Genomic DNA, 13,499 nt, shown 5'->3' on the forward strand with positions numbered 1-13,499 from the left:
TTGATGAGTTCAAAAACCAGTGGCCAGACACCAACAAAATTACTCATACTTTACTTGCAAGAACTATGGAAAAGCAAACCGCTGGCGGACGATTATTCAAGCTAAATTTCCTAGCCTACTGGAACACTTTGTTTGTAGAGATAACCAAGTCAACAACTGTTAAACAAAGTTTTCTACTCGCAATTGACAAAGAGGAAGACATTCCAAAGCTGGATTGGTGCTCCTTTGTTTTAGAATCGCTGAAACGAACAAGACAAGGTTGGAAAAAGTTAGACTCACAATACAATGGACCAGTTGCATTCCTAACGGTATGTTATGTAGACATCTTTAAAAGTTAGGCTAAATACAATATTAATATTAATAATTTGGTTTTTTTCAAAAAACAATATGCAGCTTCTATACAGCCATTATTTCAACAAAAGACACAAAATTTTCGATGAAGCTGTCAAAATGCCTGTCATACAGTATGTAACATCTGGTATGATCGACGACGTGGAAGAATATTTATACAACAATGGGCCGCTAAATGTTGAAGATTGTGATGAAGTGGAGAAAGACGAAGGAGCAAATGATAATCGCCAGGATCAACAACATGTTACTGCCTCAGGCATCAATGGCGATGATCATCAAAATCAAGAGGCTACGACCGCACCATTCGAAATCGTAAAACAGAACACTTTGACGCTATACACTGACCTTTTCGCTGACAACATCCCGCTACACGAGGCAGCTGCGGTACAAGAAAACCTCACCGAATTCGATACATTAGATCAGCCTATGGAAGATACGGATGAGTACATAATACCACTAGTGGATACGACACATGTCTACAACAGAAGAAACCTGGCTGGAAACCTGGATGGGGAAGATCCGATTGACGAAGGTGACATACCATCAAATACGGATTGGTTTGATGGGTGGAATCCTAATGAACATATTTCAGCTTTGAATTTAGATGAAATGGACATAGGGACACAAACGCAAAAAGAGATTAACTACTGCAACACTGCGTGGGAAGCCTCAAAAAAAAGTAAAAAGGTAAACTGGATTTTTTGTTTTTGTTACTGTGAATAACACATGCTATAATACTTGTTTATGATGTTAGAAAATAACTACTGTACATGTAATAACGCATTTTGGACAACAAATTAATAACGCATGGTTTGGGACTTCAAATTTTGACAGTTGGGGTTTCAAAAAATGAACGTATGCTGCTTCTGGTTTGGGCTGACATAAGTCTGACCTAAGGAAAAAATATATATGACTGTCACATAGGAGGTCCATTAGCATAAGTCTTGATGCCATGAAAAGTGCAATGGGCTTCTAATTTTATTTACTACCCACAAGTTTAAGCTGTTGGTCCAATTTTTTAGGAGTAACACATACCTGATAATCACGCATGCTATTAAACAAAATGAAACTTGGCTTCTTATACTGGTAATCACGCATGAACTTTTTGAATGTCCAATTCTGCAGGTGTTGTTGAAAACAATGGACAAGAATATAAAGAAATACATTTCTCTGGTTACGGATATGAATAATCTCGTTAAGGGGGTAAAGGAGAAGTTTTTCTGGGATGTTGAAATTATGGAAAGGTGTAAAAAATGGAATGATGCGGTTAAAAATACAGTTTCGAGACCTGATGAAGTAAGCTCTGCTGGTGATGAGGCGGTTCAAAACAAAGTTGGACAGGGTGGCGAAACAATTCAAGAGTTAGAGGGCGATGGAGATGCAAGCTTGGAACATGAAAACACAGGGAAAGATAAAGGTATATAAGAATTTCTCTTATTTGTTAATATTTACAGGAAATTATGTTTAATAAAAACCAAAACGTTTGTGATTTTATAGGATATGATGATGTTCATAATACCCCATCGAACCAAGCGTATACAGGCAGACTACAGAAGGTAACTAAAATACGTTCATTACTAAAAAAAGGTACATTTTTCTAACTTGTGATTACAAAAAATTAACCAAATCAAACATAAAAACAGTGGCACAAGCAGATGTGGTAAACAACATGGACCAACCTGTAAATTTGGCAGAGTGCAGTCAGCAACAAGCACATAAACAGAATACAATAACCGACGCCTATGGTAAAGAAAAGCCTCCGACAACATCAGCTGATGAAACTGATGAAGTGACAGAAGCAGAAATGCAGTCGGTTGAGACACTTTTAAAATTGGCTCTAATCCTACAAACATCAAGTGAAAGACATCAAAAGACTCCTGTGTCAGCGAACACAAATAAAACGGATGACGAGAGGCATACACGCCTAGTGAGAACGCGTATCAACATGTTCAGGGAAAAGAACGAAAAGCGGATGGCAGAACTAGGTGACGCATACAGATCACCTTACTGCAACAGGGTAACCAACTTATATGAGCCACTTCTGGAACGTGACCAAACAATCATCTGTTATCTCTTAGCTCCGGTCGGAGATATTGGGTAAGATTTTTAACCCTAATAATGAGTTTAAAATTTTAATCTTTTTTTAAACTGTTCTTTGTTGGTATTAAAAAATAGGACATTGATATACAAGTCTGACAGTGGAGTCGAAACGCTAAAAATCATTTTTGAATCCTTCCACCCATCGCAATACATATCATATGGTGGAATGGACGCATTTGTAGATGTTTTAAACTTTGAAGAGAAAAAAAGGGACAAAAAATCATCACCCTACAGGCTGTTCTTGCCAACTACAATATTGGTAAGTTTTTCAACAATAATCACGCAAGGATGAAAATATAATATGTTAATCACGCATGGTTGCAGTTTTTTATATTATAATCACTCTTGTTAACGCTTAATGGCGCGATGGATTTTAATGAGAAAAATCACCAAAATTCTTGCAGCAAGACGAAATGTTTGAGCCAAAAATCACAGATAGTGATCGATTGAAGGTATTCGGACCAAGCGTAGACGATATATTGTGTAAGTATCAGGTGAAGAAAGTTGACAAAGTTGATCTCATCTTCATTCCAGTACTACTTTCAGATCATTACTGGTGCCTATGCTTTCACATGAAAAATGGAGATATCGAGTTAATAGATAACTCTAGGTCTGCCGAATCGTTTACCAAACGCTACCGTGGACGCCCCGAAAAGCTGGAAATTCTAAGTAGCTTTTTATTATTATGATGAATAGGTACTAATATGATTTTTTATCGTGCTTATAGCGGAGAGTTCTAATACTATACCTAAAAGGCAAAATTGGACAAAAAGAGTGGATAACAAAGTTGGAAAAAGTAAAAATAATTCGAAAGGAAATGGATTGGAGAACTCTTCAAAACGGTTGTGACTGTGGTGTCTTCACTATGAGACATATGGAGACATACAAGGGCAAATCTCCATGGAATGCAGGGTTTGCTACTGAAGACCAAAAGAAGATTCAAGATTCACAACTAAGGTTTTTGCGGTACAGGTATCTTAGTAAGATTGTATTGTCCGACTACAATCTTATAAGGAAAGAGGTATACGACAAAGCTAAGGACTTTACGAAGAAATCGAGCCCCGTAGATGTTTTGCACGATCTAGATAACAAAATAAATAACAGATTGGATCAGTTCTTCAACCTCAAAAAGGGGAAACAAAATGAAAAGTTGTAGGACTACTATCTTGTTGTTTTTTGTTCCAAACATCTTTGACATGTTGGATTTTTTATTTTTATTTTTAATTCTAATAATTTCTGGTTATAAACATAAACTAGTCGGACATTTTCATTATTCAAACACACAACTTTCATACAAAAAATAAAACACTTAGATAGACATGATTTCACACCCCAGATGATTGATGATACATAATAACCATCAGAAATAAGTCTCCAAAAACTGGATCTTCAACTCCATAGAGCATCCTAAGACGGTAATGGCGTCCGCAAGTTGTTTTAACTGTTTCTCATCCCGCTTGCCAAGATCAACCATAAACATCATAGCCACCTCTTTGACACTTGAATCTGACATACCAGACAACAAATTCACAATCTCTTCTCTCCTTTTCATGTTCTCTCTAACCCTATGAATGTTAGTTTCCAACAAGTCTTTACAAGACTTGTCTTCGGCTATTTGATCCTCGATCCTCTTTTTTAGATAAGCACGCATACCAGATGACGAAGAAGAACCACTCGATGAATTAAAAGAATCTGCCATATTTTAAAATAAAAATTGAACGGATAAAAATTGAACGGTTTTCCAACCATATATAAAAGGGAATTGCAAAGCAAGAGGACAATCTAAAATTATTGACCATGACAGCTGTTTTTTTATTTTTTTTTGTAGTTTTCTTGGCCCATTACAAGTACATATGTTATGTAACAAAAAATCACGCATGATACAAATTAGATTCCTTTTATGTAAAATCACGCATGATTTATATAAAATCAAGCATGATACAAATTAGATTCCTTTTATATAAAAAAACGCATGAAGTTCGAAAATCACGCATGCCCAATTTATACCGCATGAAGTAAAAAAATAACGCATGCCCAAGTTTTATCCCGCATGAAGTGATAATTAGGCAACATTATCAGTATACAACTTGATATATAAAATACTTATCACTCCAAATAATGAAACCCTACAACTAGATAGACTACTGTTAAGTTGATATGACTTGTAATGATGTAAAATATTAAATTTTACTTACCAAAATATCTCTCAACTACCAAATTAATTAACCAGATTACACACATATATGATTCACTCACCCCCCATTAGACATATGCTCAAAAAAAATATATATCAAACTCTTTTCAAAAACAACAATGTCGACAGATCCCACGAACGAAGCAATCAAGGAGCTCTTGAATACCCGCAGGTTAACGGAACTTGCTTCTAATGTTAACTCTTGTAACAGTATTCTGGATGTGCAGGGAAGGCTCCTAGAACAACAAAAAAAAACCAGGAAGTGTGGGGAATGCTGCTGGAAGAACCAAAGTCTTTGTTGAGGGAGAAAGGAATACAACTGATGAAGGATCAAGCATCTGCAGATAACTTGGTATACTCATATCTGAAAGATGCAGTGGAGACCGTTGAAGAGAAGATGGAGACGTCCGAGAAGGAGGTTGGGAAGATAATGTCACCGAAGTAGATGGTATGGCTGATTAATACACTATTTTGTTGATTTTCGGGATGACCTAATGTGTTGTTGGTATTTTGAACAATGGTAGTTTTAAGTCTCGTTTTATGTGTATTGAACTCATATGTGGGGGTATATTTTGGTAAATCATCCACCCATAGCTAGTTATGATGATGAGAATCAGTGTTTGGTCACTTGATGTCTCGGACTTTTTTGAATGTTGCTTTAGCAATATTGATATGAAAAAAAGTGCATGTTAATTATTATCACGCATGAGTTTTTTTTATTACGCTAGTTATGGAGATGAGAATCAGTGTTTGGTCACTTGAAGTCTCCATTTCAAATAGTCCTGTGTATGGTTATGATTAATCACAAAAAAGGGGTAAAAAAGAATCAATTGAGATATTTAATCACGCATATCATGTAAAAAAAACATGTGAATGTCATAGATTACATAAAGTTCTGTCATAACAAAATCATTAAATATGGAATGTTTATGTTGTTCAAAAATTACTCGTCTTCGCATTCAAAATCACTATCTTCTGCTTCGTCGGACTCCTCATACTCCTCTTCGTCACCAATTTCAACCTCCTCGTCCTCTTCATCAACTAAATTAGGATCCTTCTCTAACTGAATTGCTCTTCTTTTCCTCCCCTCCTTATTAGCATCCTTATCAGCAGCAGTAGCTTCACCCTTTAACAGCTTGCAGGTTCGAATGTCATGACCTTTGATATTGCAATGACTGCATGTCCGACCTCTCTTGCCTTTAAGACTAATAATTTTCTCTTTTTTTGATTTAATACGCTTATGTGAACCGCGTCCTTTGTTTCTAATACCAGTTGGCACACGGACTGTAGGTGGATCGTCAGTGTTTGGTTTCTCGTAACCAATTAACCTTGAATATCTATCGAACTTAGGGTCGATGGGCTTGGTTATGCGAAGTTCATCGACCATTTCTTTCATCTCTCTCATCCGATCCCTGACTATAAGTAGATGATCGAAATCTTTGATCAGGTTACCAATAATATACTCTCCAATCTGCATAATCTCATACGCAACCTCTTTGGCCTTTTTATGCGCATCATCATCGTCAACAGTAATATCAAATGTATTATTAAGATCATTCGGTACCACATCTTTAGTCCATCTTCTCATTACATACTTGTTGGGAATTTCCTTCACTTTGAACATCTTGAACACGAAATATATATGTTTGCACAACAATCCATATTGTTCAAACCTGCGACAAGTGCATAATGCAATTACATCCTCCCCCTTCTTGAAACATACCTAAACAAAAAAAAGAATAAAAATAAAATAAAAGGACACATGGTTTGGCAATAAACGCATATTAGCTGGTGTATATATTATTACCTCTAATAAACCGTCGCCGTGATCTTTCCAATCCTTCATACTTATCTTCAAAAAAGGTTCCTCAATTTTAGTCTCCATAGGAAGGCACTCGGACAGTGTTCCTTGTAACTCTTCCGGTTGATCAGCAAAAATTGACCTGGTGTAAATTTTCATAGCATCATCCTCTAGAGTAGATTCAGAAAATTTATCTGGGATTGTATTTCTAGATATATGGTCATTCTTCCGATGGTTGAATCTTTGAATGTCCATTGCACCATCAAAATGGTTAAAGAACTCAACAAGGGTAAGTTGAGAATTCGCCACTTGACAGAAAAAATGGTTTTCGCTCTCTGATCTAGAAGTGGTCCGCATAAGCCCAGACATAGGCTCATGACGATAGAACGCTGGGATCCACGAAGATCTCATGCCAAACATATCATCAATCCACTTATTCTCAGTTAGACCGAAATCAATCATTATCAGCTTCCAGTCTCTCTCAGACATTTCTGGCGTAATCGAATCTGTCCATACAATGTCACACATACGTCTCTTAAAGTCTTCGTTATTGCACAGCTGATGTCCGACATATTAAAACAAAGAATTGGAACTTATTGAACAAGGGTAATGAAAAAAATGATTAATGAACATAATAACGCATGATGAATATAATAACGCATGATGAATATTTTTAGTCTGGGCAAATAAAGATATGAAACCAATACAACTATTACGCCAGTTCTAAAAATAATCACGCAGACTCTATTTGAACCTAACCTTATCAGCAAGTTTCTTCATTATGTGCCACATACATAATCTGTGCCTACTCTTATCGAACACTGCTTCGATGGCTTGTTTCATCGCGGGATCCTAATCAGTGACAACCACATTCGACTGCTTACCAAATGAGTTCAAAAATGACTGTAAAAGCCACTTGTATGATTCAATGCTTTCGGATGCTAACAACCCGGCTCCAAGCGTCACATTCCGACAGTGATTATCAATACCAGTAAAAGGTACAAAAACCATTTTATACCTTCAAAATGTGAATTCAAAAATGAATAAAAAAACAAGATGATTATAAAAAAAATAACAGGAATAACATTGAAGTGATGACTAACTTGTTGGTTTTAATTGTAGCATCAAACGATATGACATCTCCAAACTCAGCATAGTTACGTTTGCACAAGCCATCGGCCCAAAACAGGCCAGTTAATCATTTGTTTTCATCGACCGAATGAAAGAATGAATAATCAACCATAAACTGCTTTTTATCGGCCAACCTATTGATAACCATATCTGCATCATACTGTCCGATATAGCTATGTATCCTAGCTCTAAAATTCTTGCAATCGTCTTTAGTTGCGCCTACATTTTCAAACCCTCCGTATCTTTTTCTCATTATATTAAAGGCTTTCACTGGCCCAAGATTCAATGTACCAAGCTCCCATATCATCTCTTCTTGTGTCTCAGACAGATGTCTATAAGCTGGTAATAAATGCATATCTTTGGGGCACACGAATGAATGATTATGCGATTGAACAAACTTATCAACCTTAAACAACACCCCATCCGTCGAACAAAGCTTAATTTGTGCTTTACAGCCGGTTTGAATAGTCGGTCTGTTCCTACGTTTATATGGCTTAGACAACTTCGAATAAGGATCATCAAATACCTGTGGTTTATGCCCCTCCTTTGAACACACAAAATATTTAGACTTGATAATACCACCAACATGATGTTCACCTCCTTTTCGAGCGGAGAACCCTGCCTTCTTGGCATATGTCTGATAAAAAACATATGCTTGTTCTATGGAAGAGAACTCCATTCCAATAACAGGAACACATGATGAAGCTACCTCTGGGATATACAATCTTTCATCTACATTTAAAAAATGACAACAAAAAATATTATAAAGATACAGATAAATAACATAAAATTACGAAAATTGAAACAAAAAAATAATTACGCATCAACTATAAATAACGCATCTAATATAATAACGCTTCAGAATCTAATACCGCACAAACAAAAAACAACCAGTAAATTATACTTCTCTTGAATTCAAACAAACACTCGTGATTAAAAATACATTTAAGAAAACTAATAATTGTCAAAATGATGGAGATAAAAAACAACACATTTAATAAAAGTCATTTACTTTACAACTTACTAGTCTGATCGTCTAAGGTAACGTTGTTGTCTGATGTCGGATTCCGATATTGCTCTGCATCATCATGTCCGGTATCGACCTCAGCATCTTCAAATTCGACATCATCTATGTTTCGAGCATTACTACTCTGTGGATCCATTACAAAGAAAAAACTGATGAAACCCTACTCGCCCACCAATAACCGCTAATTTTATAATTTGAAAATGGAAATTAATTGAAACTGATACTGATCGTAATTACCGGGATGCTGGAGATAACGAACTCGCGTAATTTCCTTGTTTTTAGTAAATGTCTGAATTACCCCTGTGTCAAGAATGAAAAATACTAATCTTCCCTTAATGATTAAATCTTAATTGCGAGATGATCAATCAGATCTGACGGTCAGCATATTAGCGTACGTGAAGTACGATTAATCCTTTTGTACATTATACTTCCTCTATATATATATATATATATATATATATATATATATATATATATGGTAGGGTTCATGAGTGAACAATGATTTATTTGTGAACAAAATGAACTTATCCTGATCATTGATTTTGTAGATCTAGATTTTTTTCTTTAATGACAAGATTGTAATTAGCTTTTGTAACTTACAATTATTTTAATAGACACAAGGGTATAATTATATATTTCTATCTTCATTTAATTAATTAATTTTTTCTCTCTTCTGATTTATCTTTCCAATTAAAAAAATATTTAATTACATTCTCTATATTTTTTTTTCACATATTATCTGGCAAGCATATTGCAACCGATATCAGGTTGAAATCAGGCTGCTATGTTCTAATGTGCAGCTTTATGGCTTCCAGGTGGTTCTATTCGTTTTATTTTTTTGTCAGCTATGTTCAGTTAGTACCCTCTGAAACACATTTTTATGGCCAAAAATGTGCTTAGTGAATGATTTTTAAAACCTATAGACATGAAATCTATTGAAGTTCTTTGCTTTTTGATGGGCTGTATTGTACAAGGACATAGAATTCCAAGGTTACCATGACTATATCCAATACTTAGGGTGGGCGGGGTACCCACCGATTTGCAATCGGGGACCCCCCCTGCCGCTTCGGTAGAGTGCCGCCAACAAAAGCGGTGAAGAGAGAGAGGGAAGATATCGGTGGTGGGCTGCCGAAGAGGGGGGAGGAGAGAGGGAGGAGAGAGAGAGGAGAGAGGGAGACTTGGTCCAATCACATCTTTTCTTTTTTTTTTTTTTTTTAAAAAAAAAAACCCAATTCACCTAAGAGGGGAGTGGCGCCATCAAATGGGGGTGTTAGGGGAGTTTAAGAGGGGAGTTGACGTGGCACACGGGGATTGGTTTGGCGTAAGAGAGGGGACTCACCTATTAGGTGAGCACCCCCTTCACCCTTATAATTATGTATATAGATAAACTAGATTAGAACCCCGTGTGTTACACAGGTTGAATAAATATAATTTTATATATTAGGTAATAAAAAAATTATATCTTAAAAAAACACGTGTGTTGCATAGGTTGAACAAAACTGCGTATTACAGAGGTTGAATAAAACCATGTATTACATAAGTTAAATAAAATATAATTTAATCGGTTAATACATACAGTCATCAAAACATGTCTTTAAAAATGAATTTCGATGTACTATTTATTAATTATAAGGAAAAACAAAAAAAAAAAGATAGTCTCAATGAATGATAGGTGTCACTCATAAGTTTTATTTTTATTATATAGTATAGATATAGACTCGTAGACTATACTCATATAAGTTATTTAGTTTAGAATTAATGGAGAGAAAAAAAATGCTCAGCCGTTAAAAAATATAAGTTATTTTATTTATAGTTTTTGTTTTATATAAGGCATTTGTAGACTATGGTACGCATTTTTTCTCTCCATTAATTATATTAGGTAATAAAAAATTTATATCTTAAAAAAACACGTGTGTTGCATAGGTTGAATAAAACTGCGTATTATAGAGGTTGAATAAAACTGTGTATTACATAAGTTAAATAAAATATAATTTAATCGGTTAACACATACAGTCATCAAAACATGTCTTTAAAAATGAATTTCAATGTACTATTTATTAATTATAAGGAAAAAAAAAGATAGTCTCAATGAATGATAGGTGTCACTCATAAGTTTTTTTTTATTATATAGTATAGATATAGACTCGTAGACTATACTCATATAAGTTATTTAGTTTAGAATTAATGGAGAGAAAAAAAATGCTTAGCCGTTAAAAAAATATAATTTATTTTATTTATAGTTTTTGTCTTATATAAGGCATTCTTAGACTACAAAGAACCTAATTTAACGATCATTATTTTATATTTAAAATCTAGAAATCAGATTATTATCTTCTAGCATACTCGTTTATTCACCCAACAACAAATTATAACCCGTAATTTATTATAACCATAATATGTTAGTAAATGAGTAAATTTAAAATAATTGACTTTCAATAATAATATTTTTAAATTTAATATAATCAATAATTTTAGTATTATATAATAAGGATTATGTTTGACTTAATATTCTCTTTTAATTAGAATTGATGATCGACATTTATCCACAAAATTTTAAATTATTTAATTTAATCAAAAACCAAAAAATGGATAGTCTCAATGAATGACACGTGTCCATTCATTGGTTTCTTTTATTATATAGTATAGATAGATATATAACTGAAATGTGTTTTCAAAGGACAAAAGCTCATTTCATCAAACAAAAAATGCTCCATACAAAACCTCATATATAAAAAAGTGTGTAGGTTACTTTACGCCACACCAAATCACATGTAAGCAACCAATTAAGCACCAAAAAAAAAAAAAAAAAAGAAAGACCGCCCATACATAAACCACTAACACATGCCTTATTGTAGGTACCGAATTACAGCGACCATCTCCGACAAAACTGGAGAGAAAGAGTGGAGCTACGGCTGTGCTCCGGCGACAACCCATGGAAGTCGGCGTTTGACGACCTGAAAGGGGGGATCAGTTCTGGAATAGCAATCGGTTGCGGTGCCATCTTCGGGGTGGTATTTATCAGGGAAGGGTTCTGTTTGCCCCGCCGCGAAGCGCGGGTGGAAACCACTAGCTAGCAATTATTTTGATGGAAGTTTGGTTAATATGGAAGCAAAGGAATGAGAACCCTTTCAACAGAGTTCTTAGCAGGCCAAATATGTTCTTCATGGATATCATGACGAATAGTTTTCTTTGAAAGTAGAATAGAACAACACCTCACTTGTTAGTTAGATTGGAATACTTGGTACTATATTTTGATTTGTTTTTGATAATGGTCATGTGCTCTAGCTCCTTCCTAGATCAGTTTTAATATAATATTTATGTTGTTGCCGGTCCAAAAAAAAAAAAAAAGATTCTAAGAAAAAGTTATAATTAAAGGAAAAGTTAAAAGTTGAAGTATTAAACTTTTAAAGTTGTTAAACATCTCGTGTTAAAATTTTATTAAATAGTTTTTGTTAAGTTTGGATTGACTCGTTTAATTAACAAGTTATACTATTCAACTTAAAGCCAATTATGTTGGTATTGGTGATGATGGGAGACTAAGCGAGAAGACGGAGATCGCTAATTCGATCCTTAAACTAAGCGGGTTTTAGCTTACTGTACTATCGTGCTTTCGGGCGAGTGTTCACGGGCTTCGGCTCTAGGTGAGGGTTTTCCCTGGTTCAAAGACAAGTGTATCCTGATATGGTGAATTTTGCCAGTAGCCCATTTAGAGAATTCGTTGGCTATTAAAAAAAATTGTCGCCCTAAAATTGAATGTCCTTCATACGATAGTGTTATAAATACTCGTACCCGCCCATAACCAATAAATCAATCAATAGTGTTATAAATACTCGTACCCACCCATAACCAAAAAATCAATCACTTGAATAAAAAAAATTAAAAATTCCAAAAAATCAAAAAATTCAGGAAAATAAAAAATAAAAAACTTAAAAATAAAAAAATAAAAAACATATAAAAAAATTTAAAAAATAAAAAAAAAACTAAAAAAATCAAAAATTCAATTTTTTTTTGGATATTTTGATTTTTCAATCTTTTTTTTGTTTTTGATTTTTTTAACATTTTTTTATTTTTTTCTATTTTTTTATTTTTTTAGGATTTTTATTTTTTTGATTTTTTGATTTTTTTACTTTTTTCTGATTTTTTTTGTTTTTAAATTTAAATTTTTTTATTTTTTGTTGTTTTTTATTTTCTGATTTTTTTTTGGAATTTTTTAATTTTTCAATTTTTGTATTTTTTTTAATTTTTTAATTTTTTTTTATTTTTTCTGATTTTTTTTTAATTTGTTAGATTTTATTTTATTTTATTTATTTTTTTGATTTTTTTTTGTGAAGTTAACATCTACGAACACTCGAACAGGATGAAGAATCTGTTTGTGATGCTCTTTTTAGAGTTACCCATTTACCCTTACCCATCCTTAATTATTTCTTAACCCATCATGCCCCATCCTTATTTTTAAAATGACCTAAAATAACCCAAAAAACCCAAATGGGTTTTTATTGCTAGGCCTAGTTTGGATTGACTCGTTTAATTAACAAGTTATACTATTCAACTTAAAGCCAGTTCTTTTGGTATTCTTTTTTTTAACGGCAAATTTCTTTTAGTCTCTGCTATCTGTGGGATTTGAACCTAATACCTCCCCGTCCCAAGGTGTTTAAAGACTTTGCATTTGTCAATAGACCACCATCCCATTGGCAGTTCTTTTGATATTCTATTAGGTTAAAATTGTCGCCCTAAAATTGAATGTCCTTCATTAGGTAAAATTCAGTTACCTTTAACCAGGGGCGGACCTACTCTTTGGTCAGGGTGGGCGGCCGCACCCTTTGAAAAAGAAATTTTAGTGTATATTTTAGGCAAAAAATCTGACCGCACCCCTTGAAAATATGGTTGAACATCTT

The 13,499-nt window shown here is 34.1% G+C and overlaps 1 protein-coding gene and 1 long non-coding RNA gene across 2 annotated transcripts; both read right to left on the minus strand.

The window, feature by feature from the left end:
• Positions 1–5,588: 5,588 nt before the first annotated feature.
• Positions 5,589–7,932, minus strand: LOC110870393. Its single transcript, XM_022119576.1, has 4 exons — positions 7,712–7,932; positions 7,331–7,464; positions 6,453–6,952; positions 5,589–6,368 (listed from the first exon to the last, which is right to left on the minus strand). The coding sequence occupies exons 1-4, from the start codon at positions 7,930–7,932 to the stop codon at positions 5,589–5,591; spliced, it is 1,635 nt and encodes a 544-aa protein (XP_021975268.1).
• A 206-nt stretch (positions 7,933–8,138) lies between these two features.
• Positions 8,139–8,929, minus strand: LOC110871364. The gene is made up of 3 exons (XR_002553678.2): positions 8,842–8,929; positions 8,602–8,728; positions 8,139–8,309 (listed from the first exon to the last, which is right to left on the minus strand). It is a non-coding gene; the product is annotated as an uncharacterized LOC110871364 (long non-coding RNA).
• Between the last annotated feature and the right edge of the window lie 4,570 nt (positions 8,930–13,499).

This window comes from Helianthus annuus, chromosome 8 (genome assembly GCF_002127325.2).
Source record: "Helianthus annuus cultivar XRQ/B chromosome 8, HanXRQr2.0-SUNRISE, whole genome shotgun sequence".
In the NCBI taxonomy this organism is placed as follows: Eukaryota; Viridiplantae; Streptophyta; class Magnoliopsida; order Asterales; family Asteraceae; genus Helianthus; species Helianthus annuus.